The sequence below is a fragment of the Fusarium venenatum genome (genome assembly GCF_020744135.1).
Source record: "Fusarium venenatum strain MPI-CAGE-CH-0201 chromosome Unknown EDB82scaffold_2, whole genome shotgun sequence".
NCBI lineage: Eukaryota > Fungi > Ascomycota > Sordariomycetes > Hypocreales > Nectriaceae > Fusarium > Fusarium venenatum.
Genome location: NW_027072130.1, coordinates 889,411 through 911,504, shown reverse-complemented (window position 1 = coordinate 911,504; position 22,094 = coordinate 889,411). Strand labels below are relative to the sequence as shown.

The window sequence follows — 22,094 nt, the reverse complement described above, 5'->3', positions numbered from 1 at the left end:
AGAGCACTTAGACGCTGTAGGCTATATTTATTGTCTATATATACCACACTAACTACGCTGGGAAGATACAACTTTGTAATTGTAATACCGCCTGTAGATAAAGAGAAGATTAGATACAGTGTGAAGAAGGGGAATACAATAGAATAAAAATGACTATTTTAAGCTGGTAAAATACTAGTCAAATAAGTAGCCCAAATAGAGACGGATCCATAGACGCCCAACAGATTTAGAGTCTTGAAATAATCTCTGATTTACACCTTCTGAACACTCAGCTCAAGACGGTCATAGTAATCAGGAGTGTTGTTATTTCCAATGTGAAGGACATGACCAGGGCCCTTGGTGGCTGTGGAAAACACACCCCAAGTACCAGCAGCCGCCGAACAGGTTGGCATGTCCCACGGAGCATCTCCCGTAGACACGCACGTGACGGCCGGGATCGAACACTGTACCTTGAGTTCATCGCTCAGCTTACAGGTCAGGAAGACTCGCCGCAGCGGGTACTCGTCTTGACAGGTTGTCACAACGGCAGGGGCATCGAGCAAGAAATTCATCGGACTGTAGGATCCGCATAGGAACCAGCCTAGTGAGTTGACAAGTCTACCTTGCGAGTCGATGGTGAAAGGGGAGACCTGTGCATCCAAAGCGGGATTGCCACCAGGAGGGGCATCAAAAGCAACCATGGCGTTGTCGTACGGGTACGTTTGTAGACCTCTGCCCGTCATGGGACCCGAGCCGGTGGCAAGGACCGTGAAAGTGGGCATGGGCTCAGCTGATGTCGTTTCAGTCGTTGGGGCAGCCGTGGTGGTGGGGATAACCTCGATGGTATTAGAGGTTGCTGACGTTTCAAGGGCGAGTGACGATTCACTTGTCTCGACTGACGAATCAGCAGCGGACGTGATAGACGCACCAGACGTTGCAGTATCGATTGTTGTTGCGGATTCAATTGATGAGGCCAACGATGTCTCAGTGGGTGCATCTGAAGTGGCAGCGGATGAAACTAGCAGGAGTGTCAACAATGTCTCATTGAAGTGGTTAGTCATATGGAGTAGTGTACTCACTCGGCTTGCAGGGGCTCGCAGCCACAAAGTCAACGGCCAACAGGCCAAAGACCACACGAAGAAGAGCGACAGAACGCATGATAACGGTAAAGAGTGACTAGAGTTAATACACGAGAAACGATGTCATGTACCTGATGTGGCACCTTGACGTGTTTATAGGGATGGAACCGGCAGTTGGAAAGGGGCATTATTGAGAATATGAAGCGCCTAGCTGACGCCACAAATCAATAGTCGGTGTTAGTTGCTGGACTATTGTTTAAGTTGGTAGCTGAGGGCGTTCATACCAGGGTCTGATTGGCCAACTAACGCAGGCGTTGAACGAGACGGAATCCGCCGGTCATTTAATCTCCGGGTTTGTTATAACTAAAAAGCAAACTCAATTCAACTCAGCGACATAACTTCTGCCACAGGCAGCCCATGCTCCAAGCGCATCCGCATGTTCTTTCTCTTGTTGGAAGTATCGATCAGCCTTTGGGCTTGGCTTAAAGTGTGCAGACTGAACACGTTCGTTTGATGGGTACTCGTAGATGTCAATCTTGACAGCTGCACTTTCCATATACATGCCGAGGAATTGACTACTAGACACTGTATTCATGAACTCTTCATAGCGTTCAAGGTCGTCTGCGTGGATTGCATCTTGGGCTGAAAGGGCCATTGCCCCAATTGCACAGAGAATAGTTATCTTCAGAACAAGATAAAAAGGCGACATGATGTTGAAAGTTCGGGGTTTAGTATTGTGAGAGACAGAGTTGCGTCATGTTTACTGGAGGGCTCAATCTGGATAGGTATTTATGGATGATGTGCAGGATGGCTTTTATTCTGACATGTAAGTTTTTGCGCAATTTTGCCACACTACATGCAATTAAATTATTTTCTTGGTAGTCGTCCGAGGCGCAACAAGTTTATTTTATATAGCTATCACTTGTTTTTGGAAATACGGCACCAAGATACGAAGATATGTTGTGTGTGATTGGACCGCTCTGTGACTGTTGGTTGTGTTGTGCAGCTTCAAAAGGACCATTGTCTATGCCGAATGCCGCCCGACCATTGGAAAACTTTAAAAAAGTTGACAAGTCAAGTATAATCATACGATCATGCACCTGAATTTCTCATTGCATTACGTATTAAACGGATCGTATTATGTGACTCACGGGTTATACTCCGATCGCCGATTCTGACAATAAGTTTCTCTGGCCACTTGGACTTTAATCATTACTTGTATTTAGTAGGACTTAAATTTGCATCAAGATTATACCCTTACCTCTTCCATATATAAATCATAAGTCCCGTCTCCGAGATGTCGACTCCTATATATCCACAGACTTTTTCCCTTCCCGCTATCTTTGGTCTCTTCATCCAATATATCTTCTTCAATCATGTTCCTCAAAACTTTGGCTTCAGACAGGGAATCGCCCTCTGGCACAACCACACGTTCCGCTACCTTGGTCGCCACAACAGCCACCAACAGCTGAAGAAATGCTGTGATCCACAAGATAAGAGTGATAATTCCCCAATGCGAAACGTTGAGTTTTTGTCCCACCGTAGGCATTTGGCCAGCAAGCACAATATCTGTGTTTGACTCAATGACAGATGCCAACACACCTGTTGCGAAGCGTGAGAGAAGGTATTCCATTGCTTCGGTTGAGCCATTAAGCGGTGCGCCGAAGATCGACGCAGCTGGGTAACTGTTTGATCGGGTATCGTTTGCACCGTCGCGGCCTCCAAGGGCTATCGCAGATGTAGCCAAGCGTGCCAGTCTCGGACCAACCTCGTGCTCTGACCGCTTTGCATTCTCCACGGTGCTCATTTGGACGGTGCAGTCGTAGAACCACGAATTTGTCGTGGACGGCTCAAATACCCAAACAATACTGCAATCTTTTCCGCAATTATGAGACGCAGATGTCATGTAAATCTTCTCGCCAACCACTTCCTTCCTAGGTAGAGTAATATTCGCTTCTCGGCTCCCTTCTCCTACAATGATACTTTCCCCAGTTCCATTGCCACCTTGCCGGACCTTGAATGCCGTGCATTGCGTCGTAATATTGACCCTTCTATCCGTGAACGCAGCAACCGGAGCTTTGACAGGATTGTCCAAAGTCAACGTGTTTGTCTCGCGAAAAACATAAGAACAATTTCCTTCACAAAAGAGAAACTTGTTGTCCGCAAAGAACAAAGTCCCAGGCCAAGGAATGTCGTAAAATTCTCCCTCGTTTAACGCCAGAGATATGATCCCGTAGCTGTTGGCCGCGTATTCCTCGGCTTCTGTTGATCCAGATGCGTTGACAATACTTGAGGTTGAGATGGTAGTCAAGTTGGCGATGGAGACGTTTCCGGGGATCATGAGGGCTTGGTCCTCGGTTTTCTCAACAGAGTAGCAAAGGCCCAATGAGGCATAGCCTATTTGGGTTGCCTTATGCAGTTAGTCAGGTCCCAAGAAGGTGAAGCGAGACGTGGACGAGGACATACCAGGAATAGCGCTACCCAAGTCGCGACACCAACGTGAATTGTCCATCGACTTGATTTAAAGGCCAAGACTAATACTTGGCTCATGCTATGGACTTGTAAAATTGCTTTGACCTACATTTAGATGGATTAGTCAACCAATCACTTTCCATAAAATGCTCAAACTCACCTTTTGACGGGACCTTGGTCGTTTACTCAAGATCCACCATCGCAAGTCCTGCACCGCATGTGTCAACTGACTCATTGTCGAAAGACCCAGAGCAATAAGAAAACCCGTGATAAGCGCATTGAAGTATTTCTTCTGTATCTCGGACATGACATCGTGTAAAGCATACGCGATTAGGATGATGTAGACGACTATGATAAAGATAATTGTGATGCACCATTTTCCGGTGAGGCCTAGCCATAGTTTGACTTTTGATCGACGGCGTGCTGGAAGGCCTTGGAATCGTCTCGTTGGTGGTGATAGTGATGGTGATGAGTTTGGTGTAGCTGTATTTTGGAATTCAAGATGGATGTCTTGCTGGCCTCTTGATGACACAGGGAGGTATTGTCCTGCCATCATGACGGAAGATGAAGTAAAGCCCGCCATTCAACTGAATGGCGAACCCAAGCATTATAAACACGAGCTTGGATCCGCTGCCATGACGGAAGAATTGACAACAGATCCACTGCTCAGCCCCATTTAGCTTTTAGGTTCTCGCCTAACTATACATTTAAGATATAGTGTTTAGAATATCTCCATCAGCCTGGCAGATCTTCATCTCGATTGGCTGTCTCGTATTGAACGCCCGGAAAAAGGGGTCCCGTTATACGCAAAACTGTTTCAGGGTAAGTTCAGACGTTTTTTTTTAAACATTCTAGGCTTCTTGGCACTCTATGCATCACAGAGAATTTCTCAATCTGAGATAAAGCTGTTTTATTGAGAGAAAAGATTGTTACTAGTAAGTCAATCATTTCTTGGCTTTTTTATTTTGGTAGACAAGGTCAGAATTGTCAGAATTGTACGCGTCCAAACCATTGCCAGCCGGGGGATTGAAATCCAACAAAGACCCTGAGTTCCCGTAAACCCTAGTACCTATATTCACGGTATCACCATTCTGATTGTAGGGACTGTTGTTGAAAGCACCGTTGGTCGATGTGACCTGGGGGTCGTTCAGATGCCTCTTCTTCATTTCCTCGTAAAGGGCCTGATCAAGTTGGTCTTCGAGCTTCTGATATGTCGGTCTCAGGAAAGGGTAAAAATAGGTATCTAGACTTGAATTTGTCCCCATGTTCAGCAACTTACAGCCCCTTGGGAAGCTTATCGAGTAAAAGATTGTATACGCCAAGAAGTCGTACGCCTTTGCTAGAGCTTTCTCGTCACTTGACATGTAAGAGTTGGTGCGGGAGTAATGGCCTGTAAATGCGTTTTTCACGTCGCGTATTACAGGTTTACCTATCGTGTTCCGAGTTACTGTAAGCTTGGGACAGGACGTGCTTGACTTAAGGTCGGGACTGTCTATTACTAGGGTTTGCCAAGCCTTTTCGAATCTTGCAAATCTGTTAGCCATGTTGCATAAGATTTTCGGGGATGTGAAATGTATACCTTGTCATGACAGAGTTTGTCTCAGAAGTTCCAAGAATCAGATTTCCAGGAATGTCACTCGATCGATACAAGAGTTCACCTTTCTGCGAAAGGGTCGTGAGACCCCCCCATGAGAAAGCGCACAGATGAAGCCACTAACATGTATCAGTAATGAGAATCGTATTGTACCGCGAGCCAGCACGTACTTCAGCCATAAAGAACCCGCTAGACATCCTGTGTTCATAACCCAGCAATAGTTTCGCCTTATCCAGTGGCTGCCATCCGAGGGCCTTTTCAACAGCCTGACGTTTGGGTATATTAGTCAAGTGGAGAATGATCGTTGGAATGCTGTACAGACTTACTTCATTGGCCGGCATGCCCATTATCTTGGCCGGCGCATACTTTCCGATACGCTTCCCACGTGCACTGGAGATTTTGTCACTGCTGACGTCGATGCGCCAAGTAGACCCGAACCTGCCATCCTTGATATTGCCTTCTCTGACATACAACCTTTGTTTGATGGGTACGATTCCTCTTTTGGTTTCCCAATCTTCCATAACACACATAACGTCCGTTTGCGCCTGGGTGTAGTTTTCTTGACCCTCACTATCATACGGCTCCATTGGTTGGTACATGTCAGCAAGGTAGTCATTTACTTGCTTGGTGTCCGTTTTGATAGCACGGTGCGCGTCCTGCCTCGTGAGACTCTGATCTTCATATCCCCTCAGGACTTCAAGGCTTTTCATGTACTTGTTGAAGTCTTCACATGAAATGTAAGTGGTGAACAGGCCAAATGGATTCTCTCCCATCTGTGATCAAAGTTAGTAGAGAGAAATAAAATAAGTAATAAGGTAACACCAGGATATGATAATTACCTCGACGTAGCGAGTATCATCCCGCCCTGGACGTGTTTTCATGACTTCCATCCCTGCGGGATCTTGAGACGTTTCATTGTTGATTTTGTCAACAAGGCTCTGAAAGAGTGTGTACACCTGGCCCGTCTGCCAATTTAATCGACGGATAAGGTTTTCAGGATTTGGAACCACCAGTAAAGGGAAACCCAGATTAGCGGATGAGAATCGAGCACGATATCCAGCAGCGGATTCAGGGTCTGTAGCTGTGGCCGTCATCCACGCATTTTTGAACCCGTCCTTTATCTTTTTCAGTTGTGCTAGTCTTCCTTCTGGAGTCTTCTCCCAAGTTCCGAGACGAAGCCACATCAACCAGCCCATCTGATGCCGTACCGGAACATAGATGCGTCTGCCCTTTTTTTCGCTGATTTCCCATACGATGTCCCCCTTAATAGACATCCACTCCGCATCAATACCGAATTTGGTTTTCTTACTCTTCTTTTTCTGTTGGGATGTTTCTTCCAGAGCCATCTGCGACATTGAATTCACAGGCATGACAATTGGCTGATGCGTCGATTCTTCTTTCGCCTGGTCGTGTAGAGGATCGTTCTCTGGGTAATCTAATAGCTTTCCGAAAGTCATTTCTTTGAGCATGTCTGCCTCTTCTTTCTCTTTCGTCTTCGTCTTTTTGGGAACTTGCGGGTCAATGAGGCGGCTGTAAACTGGTAAGACAATAACTAAGATTGAGGAACAGTTGTGCAATTACCTCAAGGACAGCCAATTAACACAATCATTAGCCACATCGTGAAAAAGCTTCAACGAAACGTTGCAATATGACTGAATAGCTGTGTCTGGCAAAGGCCTCCCTTCATAGCGTGTCTCCGTGGCCCACTTGCCCATCTGTTGCTGTTTGAACATTTCCCCCATTTCGTCACGCTTGATGGCCATGTAATATGGGTTGCGCCTACTGGGAGCGTATGTAAGATGTCCCTTCTCAAACCCTTTGTCGAAGTCGATAGTCCCGGCGTTGCCCCTTTGGAACGTCGAGATTACGGGAGACGGACCTTCACCGTTTTCCGCATTTTTGGCCCCAGTTTCGTTCTTAAAGATCTCGCCAACTGGGATCCTCGTTCGACGATTTTGCGGGTTTTCTTCGTCATCCTCAACTTCAATGTCGGAAGTTTCGGATTCTTCGGACTTTTTGATCCTTTCGATGCTCATATCATTTGATTCCTCCATCTTTGGGGTTGTTACTGTGGCTTGGAGTATGGCTACTAGTGACAGTGAGGAGGGAAAAAGGTGAATCTGAAGGAGGCTGTATGAGAGAGGCGTATACAGAGGAGGTTCATGTGTTCCAATTGTTTGGCTTGGGTCTTCTCCTCTATTGGTTATTTTACGTCTAGTAACTATTTTGGTGATAAAAATATAAGACTTGCATATTGTCGTATCAATATTCCCAAGTCGTTGGGTTACATCCAATATTTGTCAATAGTCTCCCAATAGTCTCGTTAGCCCCTCAACTGCAGTCTCGACCATAATACTCCCACATGACGACCACGCATTTGAACGCTGGGCCTTCCCACATCCAGAAAACACATTCCGCGGTAAGAATTCGATAGCCATGTCGTTATCGAACGTTACAGCGCCTCCTCGAGCCCCAGCCGTTTTGACAGCGGATGGCTTCGACCCGGAGACTTTTGACCCTCTAGTGCCACGAATAGTGCAACAAGCCACCACACGGTCGCCTATCCTTCTACCCTGGCAGCCCCGCATTATGCCACTGGGCATGTTCTTTCGGTCGAACTTGGCCGAAACCGCCCACAATCCATTCGCGCCAGAGACGGCGTTTAACCAAGAGTCTTTGGAATCAACTCGGATCATTTTCACGGCAAATGATGGCAGCTGCAGCTTTCGATCCTCCGAAGCCTTCAGCTCGTCATCTTCCATGGATCATTTGAGCGTTTCTTTGGGTGCAAGTGTTGATATGACTTGCCTTGAAGCCAGCGTGTCAATGCACTATGATAAAGACGTCATGGAGAACAAGGACTCAAACAAAGCTTCAGTCACAACAAGCTATCGTGCGGGATCCGTTGGATATGCGCGCTCTCCAGAGTTGTCAGAAAAGGCCTTCAAAATTTTAACCAGGCAGGGTATTGAGGGATTCAAGTCTGTTTATGGCGATTACTACGTGGGCGGATACCGCATTGGAGGAGATACGGCTGTCCTTTTCAGTACTGATCAAAGTTCCTATTCCAAGACGGAAAAGGAAACTGTGCAAATAAAGGTGGAAACATGGCTGGGTGACTACGATGAGAGCTGGTCCACAAGCTCGACACATTCATCCAGCTCTGCCGTTGTCCGTGTCAGTGCATTTTCAACACTTGAGCAGCTGATTGTTACGAAAACGGTCGAGACGGGGACCCCGGAGTTCCAGGCCGCTATTCGGCAGGGGAGGGCGATCCACAAGCGAGCGCAGGGGTTAGAGGATGGCGTGGCCAGGGTTCTAGATGAAGTTGGCGTGCGGCACGGAAAGATTGTCACGCCTAGGCAATGCACCCAACTTTGTCAAAGAGCTGTAGTTGTTGAACTTCAGCTGGTGCCTATTGAGTGCCTCCGCCAGGTTCGTTTTTGGACTTTGCTTTAGATTAGTGGATGCGCAAGGTAGGAGATGCAGATAGATGTCCGGAGCTGATCTCCATACCAATAAACGCCCGTTGATGGGGCCATGTCTGATACAATATTACTGTAATGATCGCTAGCGTTTGAAACTATTGATCTCATGTCTAAGCGATGTCTAAAACGGAAGCAGGACCATCTGTAGTAAGCTGAGGGACAAGTCAAGAAGGAAACTTTCTGTGGCCGAGAAGAATATCCAAAAGACGCAAGTCTCTCAGACAACTCAAGCAATATTCTTCAGCGAAAAGATCTTCGCCATCATGTCACTATTACTGGCGCCATACAACAATGGCATGCGCCTAGGCCAAGGGTATGAACCTGCCAATTAACACAATTAAGCTACGAGAAGACTGACTTTTGAACCAAGTTTCAATTCATACACGCAACAAATTTGCATTGATGACGCCGTGGTCATTGACCCAGACCGTGTTGACAATTCCGTCACCAACGATGGTTTCACAATGCGTGAGCTTCGGCATGCCATCGGCGCTCGAGCTGGTGGTGATGATTACGCCGACGAAGAAGAAGAAGAAGATGCGATAGACGCTCTTCCAGAACCAACTGCTCTACCAACAATTACAGCATCAGGAACAGAAGTAACAGCAGATGGGACAGGCAAGACTGCTGATGCCACTCCCGCCGCTACAAAGGCGCTTGACACTATCGCAATTCAACTGCGAGAGGACGCCAAAACAGTCGAGAAGCTTGTTTCAGACGTGGCCTCGCTAGAGACTTTGATTGAGGAAGCTGTCGACCCTTCTAGTGCCGAAACAAAGCGCAATATTCTTTTGCTTGAGAAGAAACGCATGCGTCTAGCACGTATCAAGACCAATGGCACTGGTCTCAAAGGCAAGAAGCTTCGGGGCACAGTCAAGGCGCTGTCACAACGAGGGCCAAGTCAAATTGTTACCTACAGCTCACGATTTGTTAACAAAATCAGGTAATTTACCTTCCATCCAAAGAGTATTGACATGTTACTGACGACCTTTATAGTGAGATTACAGATGACATGAATATCTCAGGGTCTTTGTCCATCAAGTACGGATCAATTGGCGGTGCAGGCAAAGGCTCGTTTGTGGACTCTGACAAGTTCAAAGAGAGTGACCTCAACTTCTTCATCAGCGTCAAGGTCATCAACCAGAGTATCAACATCAAAGATGCTCTTGTTTTTCAAGGTCTTCCTTCTGTGGACCAGTCAAACTTCCGAAGCGTCTTTGGAGATTGCTACATCGCTGGCTTCCTCGAAGGTGGCGAGTTCAACGCTCTGGTCAGCATGAAAGTGGTCAACAAGGCTAAGGCCATGAGCATCAAGGCTGAGTAAATACCCTATCTTCGTTTCGGAGTTTAGTATTGACTATAATCAGGGCCGAGGTGGCGTTGAGCGTCGGTGCTGTCGATCTGAAAGCAACGGCTAAAGTCGACATCGACAAGTCCAATTTCTCCTCCCAGACAGAAACTACAATTCAGGTCGGCTGGTCTGGTGGTGGCCATATCAAACCAAGTAAGTCTTTGCTATCACTATCGTACTTTTGAACGTCTTCTAACTTCTACCAGTGGACCAACCTTGGACAATCCAGTCTCTAATGGAGACAGCTGCCAGGTTTCCTGACCTTGTGGCCAGCACACCTCAGCGAACTTAGTATGAACCTCTGCAGACTATCAGACGAGAGAACTATCGTACTAATCCTAACCAGTGCCATATTGACAAAGTACGAGTCCCTTCGTAGCTTCATGGCTTTGAAGCCTCCAGCACTTACACCCATGTACTATGAAAATGCCTCGATTTATACCAATGCTCTACTCGATGCGTACATGGACTACAAGAATGTAAGCAACATCAGGATATCGTTTGAAGAACCATGTTGACCAAGCTCAAAGATCTACCGTAATATCGGCACTGAGCTATACGACATCCAAGCTGGCACGAAAAGAATAGAACCATGGGTTTCTAAGGAGGGCGAGCTAACATTCACCAAAAACACAGAAACCGGCGATAACAAGATCGAGCTACGCTTCGAGGCGACAATCAAAGGTCTTGACCTTGCTCGTCGTGCATGCCGTTTCCAGATGATCAAGATCGTCAACGAAGTTGATGCTGTGGAAAAGAACCCAGGGATAGCTGCCGAGGAGACAAGGCCCGAGGCATACCAGAGCACTATCGTTTTCCGTGAACGCATGCCTGTTGTCACCAACGTGGAAAAAATGCCCCATCTCAAAATCTTTGGCACTGAAGAACCTGCACCCAAGTTGATTGAATCAAAAGAGGGCGACGGTATACTGGAGCCCGAGTTGGACAAGGCGAACAGCTACAGGGAGACTCAACCCGATATAGGTGTATCGATGAGACTAGCTCCCATGGTAGGCTCGGCCTTTGGTGCCTTGTTCTGTAACTTGGACTTTGTCAAGGCCGACTTTAGTCTCAGGACAGTCACGGTCGAGGTTGAGAATGGAGTCGTTGTTGCCATCAGTGTTCGATATGCCAACGGTCTCCAGGCAACCGTGGGTACACCAGGAGGAAGTCACAAAGTCTCACTTACACTTAGGCCCTCCGAGGGCCAAAAAATCATCGCTTGCTCCATCGAGACGGGTCGACGAAAGGATAGCCCTGACGCTACGACACGCGTCACGGCACTTCGCTTGTACACCAATCGTGGTCCTGACCTAGAAGGTCATGCGAAGGATTGGGTTCAATCACAGAATGAAACAGGTTTGAGAGATGGTATTGAGTTTAAGGATCTCAAACTTGTTCATTTCGATCCTCTTCTCGTGAATGCTCACGTCAAGGGTTTCTGGGGCCATGCTCTGACAACCAATACTGGTATCAACTCCATCAGTGGCGTGTATCGTTTGGCACCAATCTGGGGTAATAAGGAGGTAAGTCGTCAATGGTGACGTCTCACACAATTACTGATTTCTGTCCTCTTAGGATACTTCCCAAACAGGTGATTCCTCGATGGAAGCTGACATGTCACTCGTTCGTACCCAACCCGAACAGCATCTGATCAATTGTCGTGAACGCCTTGGCTGGAAAGACTATGTTGCTGGACGCAGTGCAGTGCTCGAACAATCCTTCTATAAGCCTCTTCCTCTTATACCTACAGTCATTTATGGCTTCCGTCACATTGACGTCGCACATACTGACTCCCCTCGTGTTGCTCTCACTCTGCCATCGGTCACAGAATGGGGATTCTCACTGGGTCTCAAATCCTTCCTCCACAACACCTGGAATCTGGAAGCGAATGTCATGGTCCTCCCAAATGGAGTTTTCCCCTTCCAGCATGGTTTCGTAGATGCAAGTGATAATCCAGGTGGTCGCAAAGCAACGGAGAATGCGTCGATTCATGTCACGTTCGCCAAACCTTTTGCCAAGACACCAAAAGTGGCCGTATGGTTTACAGAGATACATCAACCCAAGGGTCATCGCAGTCTCAAGACATACGTTGCTGAAGTTAGTAATACAGGTTTGCGGATCAATATTGAGACATGGGCTGGACGCGAGTTCGACAACGCTCGTGTAGCATACCTGGCGTATCCAGATGGAAGCGATTACATCAAGGGAGGAAGTTCTGACTTTGTACCCAAAGAGGACTGGAGAGAGACAGAATGGCCTGGCGGACCATTCAAGAAGGAGCCCAACGTTTTTACTGCCATCAATTACATTGATATTGGATTGAGTGAGAGCACGCTTGACATTCTGGTCACGCACCAGACTGCTTCTAGTACAGGTTTGAGACATTGTGGTTGGGGGTCTCCTGGGACAGCTCTTGTGATGATAGGTATGTGTTGGATCGGTATCTCTTGCTAGTAGTAGAAATAATACTAGTGCATGTTGCTTGTTATCTCGTTATGTAGTCTTCTCTCATTTCAAATTATGTACCTACAAAATCTAGCGCCTCGCGGAATCATGAGATCAGAATTGGATGCCGAGTGCCATCGGCCCGCCCCTAGGCCTTACTGCAGGGAGACAAGAGGAAGCCCTATAGTAGGCTCGGGGACATGGGACACAGCCCGTGTCTTGGACTACGTATCTGAATCCCGTGTCTCGGAGCTTATAGAATACATTCTATCCTTGCATTCCACTAACATGCCGTGTCTATGATCAAACCAGCACAACCAATATCGGCGAGTGAGTAAGAAACAGATGATATGAGCTGAGATTGCTACAACTGCAACTACCGGGGCTAGTCTGACAGGTAACGTCACTATGTCTCAGGCTACTAATAGCAAAGTAGAAGTTGATGCTCTCAACACAGCTGAAGCTATTTCTTGTACAATTGATAAAATGGCAACCGAAGACAGTACATATCATTACAAATGGTAGTACTGATAATAATGACCCTGTCCTGTTCGAGTCGGCAATGTAGGCACCTATCTTTCAACTACACATGATTCTGCCTTAAGTAACACAACATCGTTGCAACGGTAGGAATCTGACATCAAGGAATACCCCGCTTCAGCCGCTCACTTTTGTCTCGAATGGTATCAAGACACTCACTGCAGCCTTCATATCATCGGTCTCGGAGTTTACCCTGACTACTCCGGAGAGGTCTATGCTATCAGTGAAACAAGACATGCAACGACATCATTTGGCTTCTGTATATCCACCCAATGTTCGTAAACTGCTCCATTAACCTGGTGTTCTAAAGATCTGATTGGGCTTCAAGTGTCTTTCTTTCAAGTCCCGACAAATACCTTTAGTCTCAGCCGCAGTTGTCACCCTTGGAAGTGGCTGGCTGATAATCCCAGAATGGACGTAATCTTCACGATAGGCAATACACTTACCAACACATTCGTCGGGTTATACAGTTGCGTAATGTAATTTGTATCACCGCATGTGTTACCTCGAACAGTCGGCAGTTGTTTCTCAGTCTGTCTTGATACACCAAGATCTATATAATTTGTCCTCGATCCCCCGTTATCTTTTTCTTAACTATCATCTCTCCATAACACATCCCTTCTATTGCCATCTCATTGTAAAACCCATTTTGATTACTACCATCTCCCGTCCTACAAGATGGATCACTTGCTCCACCTTGACACAGACGTCGTCTGTCTCTTGGCCAAACTCGATTCCTATGACTACATCATTGTAGGAAGTGGGTTTGGTGGAGGCCCATTGGCTGAAGACCTTGCTTCCAAGAAGAAAAAGGTACTTCTCATTGAACGTGGAGGTGTCATATTCTCTACCCACGTTCTCAACACTTCTCGTCCCTATTACAATCGTGGCGCCAGCAACTCGCCAGAGGGCAATGAGCGTGTCTACGACGCCGTCAAAGCCAAGGTTCAGCTGACTGATCAATCCGACAGCTATGTCGGTGGACCAGTCTATTGTATTGGCGGCCGCACCAACCTCTGGGGCACATGGGTTCCAGAGATCGGCGACGAGACTCTCAATGCTTACTTTCCTACCGAGATTGTTCAACATCTCAAGGGCGGAGGTTACAAAGAGAGTTATCAATATTTGACAGACGATGATCCTAGGGATGGTATCTATCCCGAGGGCGATGGTGCTCATGAAGTCAGCACTGAAGACATCGGTCTTGCCACTCAGATGCTCAACAAGGCTTTGACAGGGGCACAGTTTGGCATCATGCCTATTGCGGCGCAGTTCAACTCCCCCGCGCCGTACAAGTTTGCCCAAGGTGCTTATAGCACCACATTATCGATCATGAATCGAATGTATGCCAATGATCCTTATCTGTCCGTTCTCGTCAACACAGAGGTCATTGCTGTCCAGTACAAGGACACTGATACTAAGTAAGTCTCCATCCCGTAACAAGTCCAGGGATGAACGACTGCTGATATTTCGGTCTAGCGATAAGACAGTTACTGCGCTCCAGATCAGAGACAAGGCGACTGGTACTATCAAAGAGCTTGGTATCGGAAAGGCCAAGGTGGTGCTAGCTGCTGGAACTATTGGTACTGCATCCATCGCCTTGAACAGTGGCTTGCAGAACTTGAATGAGAAAGTAGGCAAGGGTCTCATTGACCACAATGTCTGCTACGCACGTTTCGCCAAAGAAAAGGACGGTGGCATCACTCGTAAACCGCTTAATTTAAAGACCCATCTCAAGGTCGGTGGAGAAGAGTGTCTTGTCACAGTCACCATCAACGCCAACTTCTTCCTTGCTGGAAGTTCTGCAAGTATCAACACGACTCACTTTTACGACAGAAAGGGCAATCTCCTGGGACCAAAGTCTCCTGCTAAAGAGCAGCAGAACTTTGACACGATTTGTGTTCTGTTCGAGTTCGTTGGACAACTTGCAGAAGGGAACTCTGTACTCAGTATTCCTGGTATGGATCCAGTGCTTGACATCAGACGTGATGCTCTCAAGCATGAAGTTCAATGCGCCATGGAAGAAATTGTGCGTAATGTGCGAGATGCGTTTGTTGACGCCCAGCCCTTCACATCGCCTACATCTGGCGGGGAACTCTGTCCCGACCCCGGACTGCGTCCGCAGCATTTGGGATTCGGTGTGTTTTCGCACGAGTGCGGAACTATGCGCATGGATGGCCCGACTAAGAAGGATGGTGTGGTCGACTCTGATCTGAAGGTCAAGGGACTTGATAACCTTTGGGTGTGCGATCTTTCGGTCATGCCTGTTAGTCCAGAGGCCAACCCATCTCTGACTCTTGCAGCACTCTCATTGAGACTTGCTGAGCATTTGAGCCCTACCCCTCAGTAGGCAACTACAAACTGAAAATATTTTTTTCTTTGTTTCATTTACTATCTAGTCAAGACTGTTTATGTTAGGTAGTTATAATGATACGTACAGCTACCAAGGCTGTTGAAGAATGTGCTCCAAGAACGACCTTTTCTCGGTCATTGAGCGTATCTATCTTACCCTCATGGTGTCAGATAAATTGACCACCAGAAGCAAAGGGACAAAATTGGTGGGCCAGTTTATGTCAGATCATACTTCTTTGGCTGTTTATTTTTGTACCCCCAAGATCAAGGAGCCCAAACTTTATTCCCTCGCTTGCTTGCCTTGCACCGAGTTTCGGTTGGGGAAGCTGAATAATTGAAGCCGTTACTGTAATGACAGGATTCGCATCCATGTTGTGTTGGTCTGTCTGACCCTTGTTGGTTGGTTGGTTGGTTGGTTGGTTGTCCTACAGGTTGAAATGTGATACATGTCAGCAATTGATTGGAATGTGCAATCAACCCCTCCTATTTATTTGCTTCAGCGTAGTTTCTACGGGGGATGGTGATTTTATAACTAATGCAGTTGTCGCACAGAGATATACCATCATTACTACTAACACAAGGAGTAGTAGCCGTTTATGAGTAACTCTACAGAGTATACCTGTAAACTTGACTTATTTTTGCCCTTAGGATGTTCCTGTCAGGTAAGCATCTAATTATAATTATCCGTGTTGGTCCCTCCCTGTGCCGCTATTTTATTACCCGCCAACCCCTGCTAGCACAGATTAAAAGGGCGCCATGGTCAAACATCCAGGGCTCTGATCTTTCTCTGTCTTCTCTTCCCTTCTCTTCATCAATTCCCTCCTTCCAAAACATCAAATCCATCATGGGAAACTTCTTCTCTCGTCCAGGCCGGGAGTCGGACGCTCTACCCCCAGGTGCCTTTTCCGCTGGCAACATCTCATCTCTCGACAGCTCGTCAATTACTCCATATCTAGGCATCAACACAGGATCGTACGAGGACCCTTACCCGCCCATACCGTTCGAGTGGATCGTTTCGCCTAGCAATGTTAACGACGGATCTTGTCCCAATGGGTCTCAGATACTAACGTGGTTCGGTGTCACGGATGTTATCATCACTCTTTTGGCGATTTTATGTGCGTACCGGCCTTTTGTACACTGGATTGCTCGCGGAAAGCTAGGGAACCGTCGCAAGAACCGCCTGGCTCTCACATGGACCATAACGTTTGCTTGTCAGCTCACGGCCAGCGCTATCGTCGCTGGTATCATCGGGAATACATCAGGTTACGAGTCTTTGAACATGCTTCACATCTTCACTGTTGCCATGTCACGACCCCGATTCTATCCCATCGTTCTCGGATTATTGCGCTGTGTTGTCACCTCCCAACGCACGAGGGACTGGGATAAAACAACGATAATTAAACGAAGCGTCGACGACCGTGTCGAGTTCACCTACACAGACGCCTGGATCACAACAAGCTTTTCCGAGTTGCTATTACTCCTCATATCCGCCGTATTCACTGGTGTCACATGGCATCGCCTGCCTTCAGACAGCAAATCCCGCGAGTATGCCTCGGACCACGTGAGCTTCGTATCGAGTACCCCAGGAATCATGTTCCTTTGCATGCTTGCTTTCCTGCCGATCTACAAACGCTATGGTGAAGCATACCCAATTGAAGGACGACGGTACGAAACTGGGAGGTACTGGGGCGTGACAATAAGCAACGATGGCAGGACGAGAATCGGCGTCAAGAAGGACAACAAGAAGACTGCAGTCAAGAGAGGAGCTAACGCGTTGTGCGCGGTGCTTCTCTTGGCGTACGTCGCATTGGTGCAGTGGGCGTATTGGACGAGGCTTCTTGAGATGTCAGGGGTGCTGTGAGTGTTACTTCGCGTTGGTGATTGGGGTTCATGTAAGCTAACTTCGAGTTATAGATTCTGTCCCCCGAAGATGATCGAGTCTGGGGTCGTGTGGGTGGTGTTCACGGCGGTCGGTAAGTGACCCGAGACATATAGCTCGCCTCCAGTCATCTTGGAATTGAACAACTAACAAAATACTAGGGTTATTGGCTGGAGCTGCTTCATAACTGCACTCTTTTCTTACTAAACCATCTTTGATCAAGTCGTACAATAGTTTGTCATCCTAGCTTTCCCTCGAAATTAATGCGCGCTGAAAGATTTGCCGGTTATTTATACCTCTGGTAGCATAGGATTTCCTGAGTGTCACCTTGGAGCACGTTGGCATATACAGCATCGTACTGAGGAGGAACGTGGTATTAGAGATGCTATCCCCGAGAGGAACCTGGTTGACACGTCTATCAGTAGTATCGTTGTCGGCTGTGGTGTAACAAACGTCCCTCAATGGACCATGTTCACTATGGGTACTGGGGAAAATCTATCTTGTAACTACCATGCCAAATACGAGGTCATTGTCGAGATCATAATTCCCAAAAAGGTACGAGTGACCCTGTACTAAAGTCTTGAAGAAGTATCTAGCTGCATCGCGGAGAACGTACAGCAGAGGTATACTGGTGATCAGTTTAGGTTAGCTTTTGGTTAAACAAGTCGAGGGGCCGGGACATTACAGGGATTGAATCGATGGAATCAACCCACAACAGATAGTCCCATTGGGTTCCAGAATGGCATTAGTCGGTGAATGATAAACAATCCTCTCTAGCTGATGTGAAGAATATTCAGTCATCTGCATTTTTTCGTTGTTGGTTATGTCGTTCAGAACCAACCAACAGAGAGTATCTTGGCACTAATGATCATTGGGTGGAACCAGGGATTTAAAATGAGGTCTCTCCACTGTTCGGAAATGCGGTCGAAAGTTTAGGCAGATGCTCAAGGGTCAAGCGAATCCTTATCTATTTAAGCAGAGAGCACCCTTTGCACAGCACAACCAAACACGATATACCTTCCATGCATTCTTCACTTCCTACCTCAAGGAAGATATCTCTGTCAAGATGAGGATAAAATTCATCATTATTTACTACCTTCGCTATGCATGGGAACTTGCGAAGACCTTTTTACGCTCCATCAAACTCCTTTTCACCAGTTTGCTGCCATTCACAGGACTTACCATCATCCTCTCAATCATCCAGGGCCTGATCCTTGGTCCATGGTATCATGGCACAGAAGTGGATCAACTACACTTTCTCATGAAGGACATGGTAAATGTCCAGACAGGCGAATGGCTCAAAATGCCTGGCGGCCAAAATCCACTGTATTACTCACGGGCACCATATTACATCCCGCAGCTGCAGAATCCCTTGAAGTGGACAAAAGATATAGGGATCAGCAGGCCCGTTGGCTGGCACACTGAAAATGCCGGGAGATTGACTGAATTCCGAAACTTGTACCGCGCCCGAAGACGATACTCGGATGACCCAAGTTGGCATCACTGGATCTATCTCTCCGAGAACAAGCAGCCTTTGAACGAATCATGGAATGAAGATCCTTGGGATAAAGCGTTTCAAGAGTTGTTGGAGCATAGAGATAAGCATGAACCATTAGGCCGTGCCAATTTCAACTATCTCACTTGTCGACACAGCTTCCTATGTGCGTTCTGGTACATCTCAGGCCCAGCATTGGTCCACTTTACCAACGAGCCTGTGAACCAGAGTCTGACGGATAGACCATCTCGCAAGCGAATTCTTGATCCTGTTTCGGTCCGAGTTTTCGAGCTTCCTCTCAAGGAATCAGTCATTCCTGATGCATTTCCTACCCGTTTCGAGCAAATGCGATCCATCACAGCAAGCAACTCAACCTACTGGACGACAAGGACGGCGTATTCCAACTTTGAGCAAGTTAGCGGCCAAGCTCGCAAGGTGCTCAAGGGGTACGAGGAGAAATATCCTCTGACATACGGCATGCTGGCCAAAGCAGAGCACAAGTTGATAAGACTCATCGGAGCCGATGACACAATTATCCACCTCGTTCCACAACTTGTCTCGTTCCTCGCTGCAGCTGTTCCTAGTCGATCTGGTTCACGCATGTGGAGGGAAGTACAGCTCTGGTGGAGGAAGAGACAGTATGAGAAGTCCACGAAAGGGAATGTTCAGCGTGAAACTGATAAAGCGGCAAATGACCCTGTGGCGTACCAGCTCCAGTATATTTTGGATAGTATGACAGATGAGGATAAGGAAAAGTTCGGAAAGACATATAGAGGAGAAGTTCTATTAGAAAGACTAAAAAGTGGTTTGGACAAGAAAGACTGGGATGGCAGGGAGGATATCATAAAGCAACTTGAGGATGCTTTTGTTCCTTGAACGAGTTGTTTGTCATAACGTCAGGTCCAGAAGACTTTCAGTAAGAGACGAGTGTTTGGGGTAATAATAACGCAGACGAATTTAATGAGATAACAATGAAGCAACCCATTCCTTTCTAGTCCCCAATAACGTATGGCTTGTCATCCTTGAAAATTAACCCAGGTTTTCTCTCAGCCAAATCAAGCACCATCTCGGCAAAATAACTATTTGCCCATGCGAACCAGGGTCTCGTAAAAACAGTCGAGTTATAAATATTGACACTCTCGTGGATCAATCCAAGTCCTGACGTGTTCTCCAAAATGATGTTCAGTCGCTCTGTAATCTCATCGTCGTCATCTGTGCCGTAAATAGCTGATACGTGAGCCATGGGCCATGGATTTGTAGCGTTCGCATGAGGACCACCAATGCCGCGGAATGTCTCTCCGACTGCGTAGTATGGGTTTGCCCGGGAGAATAGAAGAGACTTTGTCTTTTGGTAAGTTTTGTCGGATCGGTCGAGAAAGCCGAGGTAGGGTAGTGATACAAGGCTGGGAACGTTTGCGTCGTCCATAATATACTGTCCACCATAACCGTTTGTCTCGTAGGCGAAGATACCGTTTGAAGTGAGAGTATAGTTCCATACAGCTTGGCGAATTGTTTTGGCATGGCTTCGAAGAGTCTTTGGGAGTTTCTTCTGACTTCCCACTTTGTCTAGTACATCAGCTACATAGTCGAGTTCAACCGACATCATGGCGTTGTCGGAGGTAATGTAGTTGAAAACACTGAGATCATCAGATGGTCGATGACTACAAGCGACGAGGCCGTTGGCTAGTTTCGGTTCACCGTTGCCGCTGTTGGGCACTGGTGGGGAGAGTGATCCTGCATTGCCGGTCCAGTTGTAGTAGCTGACATACGACCAGTCTTCGGCCCATGTACTCTGGGATTGTTCGTCGATAACGCGAAGGATTTGGGTAATGGCAGATTTGACTTCTGAAATTAGTTTACGATGAAACTGATGTCGAAATTGCGCTACTTACAGTTATCGTTGATGAAAGACGCATCTTTGGTGTTGTTGTAGTAAGATCGCGCAATTTTGAGGAAGCCGGCCAGAGAGTCGAGTTCATACTGAATATCCGTTAGTGATGAGGTTTTGGTAGTTTTTGGATACCCACTTTGCACTCAAAGACGGTTTGGTTGTCGACGGGTCTAGAAATTTCACATAGTCAGCCTTATAGTATGAGAAATACTTGGATTGAACATACGGATTCACGGTAACGAGCTCGGCATAGTCCTGAGCAATCGATTAGTCTCTGCAAACAAATTTAGGCATGATTTCAACGTACGTTGACTGAAGGACTCAATCCACTTTCGGGAGGAGGCTGAAACGCGCCTATCGCAAGTCAGCTTCAACATTTGACAGATTCAACGTCGCCATCATACCGCAGTAAGGATACTCAGAGATGTATCTCGCTTCAGTGTTGATGATAGCCTTGACGAGATCCTTCAAGTTCCCATCTTGAGGGAGTAGCTTGTACAGATGAGCAAACTGGTTGCCAGTGTCGCGTAACCATTGTGCGCTAGACTCCATTAGCTGATGTTTCCAGCCACGGAATTCACTTCGCATACGTGATGTCCTAAAGAATTGTCAGTTAATATCCCAGATATGTAGACGTGGAAACATACACCAGTAACGATAAACGCCAGGTTTTCCTTGGCGTCAAAGTACTTGACCGTCGTATCAAGCGTCGATGGAAAAGCATTCTCAAAAAGACGTGCGAGATCGGGATTTTTGATACGCTTCTTCATGTCGTTTATGACTTTCTGCAGCAAGGTCAGTGAGTGGTCTTCTCACCCTCATATCATGCGAATATCCGTACCTCGACAGCAGGGCTCTTGAAAGTCCTGCATTCTTCGCTAGGTCTCATAAACGGCAACTTGAGCTTCCCTGAAGACAAAGGCTCATGAGGTTTTTGTGAGTAGTCGACATAATCCGGACATGAACTCGGTGTACGATTCTGAGGCTGATAATCCTTCCAGTTCGCCGCATCGACGCCTTGCAGTGCAAGAGCGCCGAGAAGAAGTTGTCGCGCGTACGAGTACATCATCTTGTCAAACGAAGTTCTCACGAGATCTTTAGGTCAGTGTCCTGGGAAAAGAGATCAATGTTTTATTTACTTTGCTACTTGGCGATGTTGGATCTTATAGTTACCGACAAACCCGTAAAAATTGCCGATCCTACACATCTTGAGCTTAAAATGCGGGGGAAATTGTCGATGTGAGATGACGATCGACCTTGTTTCTATGTAACGTTGAGATAGAATTCAAGGTCATGATTAATTGAGGTGACGTAGTACAGTGGAGGTTAGACTTTGGGGTTGACGAGGGTATCATGATTGGTGCGCGTATGAATCTGGGCATGATATTGTATCATTCTGGTTTGTTATTCAATATAGTATCCTGGAACAATCAATCAACTACTTGGACATTGAGTCTAGCTTCAATGTAATTATTAAATGATAGAAATCTAAACATGAGAAAGAAGTGATGGTTTATTATTGTAAC

At 46.9% G+C, this 22,094-nt stretch overlaps 10 protein-coding genes across 10 annotated transcripts; 5 read left to right on the top strand and 5 right to left on the bottom strand.

Moving 5' to 3' along the window:
• Positions 1-251: 251 nt before the first annotated feature.
• Positions 252-1,137, bottom strand: EDB82DRAFT_523016 (uncharacterized protein; the record flags this gene model as incomplete). The annotated part of the gene is made up of 2 exons (XM_025733090.2): positions 252-997; positions 1,059-1,137. 2 exons carry the CDS (start codon positions 1,135-1,137, stop codon positions 252-254), a joined length of 825 nt encoding a protein of 274 aa, XP_025584031.2.
• A 62-nt stretch (positions 1,138-1,199) lies between these two features.
• On the bottom strand, positions 1,200-1,863 carry EDB82DRAFT_123372 (uncharacterized protein). The gene is made up of 2 exons (XM_025733089.2): positions 1,343-1,863; positions 1,200-1,269 (listed from the first exon to the last, which is right to left on the bottom strand). The coding sequence occupies exon 1, from the start codon at positions 1,765-1,767 to the stop codon at positions 1,435-1,437; it is 333 nt and encodes a 110-aa protein (XP_025584030.1). The 5' UTR covers positions 1,768-1,863; the 3' UTR covers positions 1,200-1,269; positions 1,343-1,434.
• Positions 1,864-2,185: 322 nt separating this feature from the next.
• Positions 2,186-4,217, bottom strand: EDB82DRAFT_494688 (uncharacterized protein). The gene is made up of 3 exons (XM_025733088.2): positions 3,691-4,217; positions 3,525-3,635; positions 2,186-3,468 (listed from the first exon to the last, which is right to left on the bottom strand). Exons 1-3 carry the CDS (start codon positions 4,111-4,113, stop codon positions 2,308-2,310), a joined length of 1,695 nt encoding a protein of 564 aa, XP_025584029.2. The 5' UTR covers positions 4,114-4,217; the 3' UTR covers positions 2,186-2,307.
• Positions 4,218-4,434: 217 nt separating this feature from the next.
• EDB82DRAFT_123261 (uncharacterized protein) lies at positions 4,435-7,369 on the bottom strand. The gene is made up of 6 exons (XM_065607024.1): positions 6,706-7,369; positions 5,964-6,654; positions 5,451-5,897; positions 5,295-5,390; positions 5,110-5,243; positions 4,435-5,054 (listed from the first exon to the last, which is right to left on the bottom strand). The coding sequence occupies exons 1-6, from the start codon at positions 7,176-7,178 to the stop codon at positions 4,475-4,477; spliced, it is 2,421 nt and encodes an 806-aa protein (XP_065464480.1). The 5' UTR covers positions 7,179-7,369; the 3' UTR covers positions 4,435-4,474.
• Positions 7,370-7,560: 191 nt separating this feature from the next.
• EDB82DRAFT_523012 (uncharacterized protein) lies at positions 7,561-8,583 on the top strand (the record flags this gene model as incomplete). The annotated part of the gene is made up of 1 exon (XM_025733085.1): positions 7,561-8,583. The coding sequence occupies one exon, from the start codon at positions 7,561-7,563 to the stop codon at positions 8,581-8,583; it is 1,023 nt and encodes a 340-aa protein (XP_025584027.1).
• Positions 8,584-8,875: 292 nt separating this feature from the next.
• Positions 8,876-12,758, top strand: EDB82DRAFT_573679 (uncharacterized protein; the record flags this gene model as incomplete). Its single annotated transcript, XM_025733084.2, has 9 exons — positions 8,876-8,925; positions 8,983-9,555; positions 9,609-9,932; positions 9,980-10,116; positions 10,170-10,254; positions 10,310-10,442; positions 10,494-11,489; positions 11,542-12,391; positions 12,506-12,758. The coding sequence occupies 9 exons, from the start codon at positions 8,876-8,878 to the stop codon at positions 12,712-12,714; spliced, it is 3,357 nt and encodes a 1,118-aa protein (XP_025584026.2). The 3' UTR covers positions 12,715-12,758.
• Positions 12,759-13,277: 519 nt separating this feature from the next.
• Positions 13,278-15,791, top strand: EDB82DRAFT_123046 (uncharacterized protein). Its single transcript, XM_065607022.1, has 2 exons — positions 13,278-14,372; positions 14,431-15,791. The coding sequence occupies exons 1-2, from the start codon at positions 13,630-13,632 to the stop codon at positions 15,299-15,301; spliced, it is 1,614 nt and encodes a 537-aa protein (XP_065464479.1). The 5' UTR covers positions 13,278-13,629; the 3' UTR covers positions 15,302-15,791.
• A 356-nt stretch (positions 15,792-16,147) lies between these two features.
• On the top strand, positions 16,148-17,904 carry EDB82DRAFT_473716 (uncharacterized protein; the record flags this gene model as incomplete). Its single annotated transcript, XM_065608005.1, has 4 exons — positions 16,148-17,160; positions 17,218-17,276; positions 17,493-17,737; positions 17,827-17,904. 4 exons carry the CDS (start codon positions 16,148-16,150, stop codon positions 17,902-17,904), a joined length of 1,395 nt encoding a protein of 464 aa, XP_065464478.1.
• A 344-nt stretch (positions 17,905-18,248) lies between these two features.
• On the top strand, positions 18,249-19,553 carry EDB82DRAFT_473715 (uncharacterized protein; the record flags this gene model as incomplete). The annotated part of the gene is made up of 1 exon (XM_025733081.1): positions 18,249-19,553. One exon carries the CDS (start codon positions 18,249-18,251, stop codon positions 19,551-19,553), a length of 1,305 nt encoding a protein of 434 aa, XP_025584023.1.
• A 4-nt stretch (positions 19,554-19,557) lies between these two features.
• On the bottom strand, positions 19,558-21,966 carry EDB82DRAFT_123148 (Six-hairpin glycosidase-like protein). The gene is made up of 9 exons (XM_065607023.1): positions 21,410-21,966; positions 21,216-21,353; positions 21,159-21,166; positions 20,973-21,109; positions 20,876-20,922; positions 20,795-20,823; positions 20,705-20,738; positions 20,570-20,657; positions 19,558-20,519 (listed from the first exon to the last, which is right to left on the bottom strand). The coding sequence occupies exons 1-9, from the start codon at positions 21,635-21,637 to the stop codon at positions 19,669-19,671; spliced, it is 1,560 nt and encodes a 519-aa protein (XP_065464477.1). The 5' UTR covers positions 21,638-21,966; the 3' UTR covers positions 19,558-19,668.
• Positions 21,967-22,094: the final 128 nt, after the last annotated feature.

What these genes read in the sequence shown, in the direction of transcription:
- EDB82DRAFT_123372 (XM_025733089.2), bottom strand. Translation starts at nt 1,767, where the DNA reads ATGTCGCCTTTTTATCTTGTTCTGAAGATAACTATTCTCTGTGCAATT.
- EDB82DRAFT_494688 (XM_025733088.2), bottom strand. Translation starts at nt 4,113, where the DNA reads ATGGCGGGCTTTACTTCATCTTCCGTCATGATGGCAGGACAATACCTC. An exon ending in GACCAAGGTCCCGTCAAAAG is followed by an intron (nt 3,636 to 3,690) that starts GTGAGTTTGAGC and finishes ATCTAAATGTAG; the next exon opens with GTCAAAGCAATTTTACAAGT. An exon ending in CTTGGGTAGCGCTATTCCTG is followed by an intron (nt 3,469 to 3,524) that starts GTATGTCCTCGT and finishes TAACTGCATAAG; the next exon opens with GCAACCCAAATAGGCTATGC.
- EDB82DRAFT_123261 (XM_065607024.1), bottom strand. Translation starts at nt 7,178, where the DNA reads ATGGAGGAATCAAATGATATGAGCATCGAAAGGATCAAAAAGTCCGAA. An exon ending in ATGATACTCGCTACGTCGAG is followed by an intron (nt 5,898 to 5,963) that starts GTAATTATCATA and finishes CTTTGATCACAG; the next exon opens with ATGGGAGAGAATCCATTTGG. An exon ending in TGGGCATGCCGGCCAATGAA is followed by an intron (nt 5,391 to 5,450) that starts GTAAGTCTGTAC and finishes CCCAAACGTCAG; the next exon opens with GCTGTTGAAAAGGCCCTCGG.
- EDB82DRAFT_123046 (XM_065607022.1), top strand. Translation starts at nt 13,630, where the DNA reads ATGGATCACTTGCTCCACCTTGACACAGACGTCGTCTGTCTCTTGGCC. An exon ending in TACAAGGACACTGATACTAA is followed by an intron (nt 14,373 to 14,430) that starts GTAAGTCTCCAT and finishes ATTTCGGTCTAG; the next exon opens with CGATAAGACAGTTACTGCGC.
- EDB82DRAFT_123148 (XM_065607023.1), bottom strand. Translation starts at nt 21,637, where the DNA reads ATGATGTACTCGTACGCGCGACAACTTCTTCTCGGCGCTCTTGCACTG. An exon ending in CTCTGAGTATCCTTACTGCG is followed by an intron (nt 20,923 to 20,972) that starts GTATGATGGCGA and finishes GACTTGCGATAG; the next exon opens with GCGCGTTTCAGCCTCCTCCC. An exon ending in GAGCTCGTTACCGTGAATCC is followed by an intron (nt 20,739 to 20,794) that starts GTATGTTCAATC and finishes TGAAATTTCTAG; the next exon opens with ACCCGTCGACAACCAAACCG.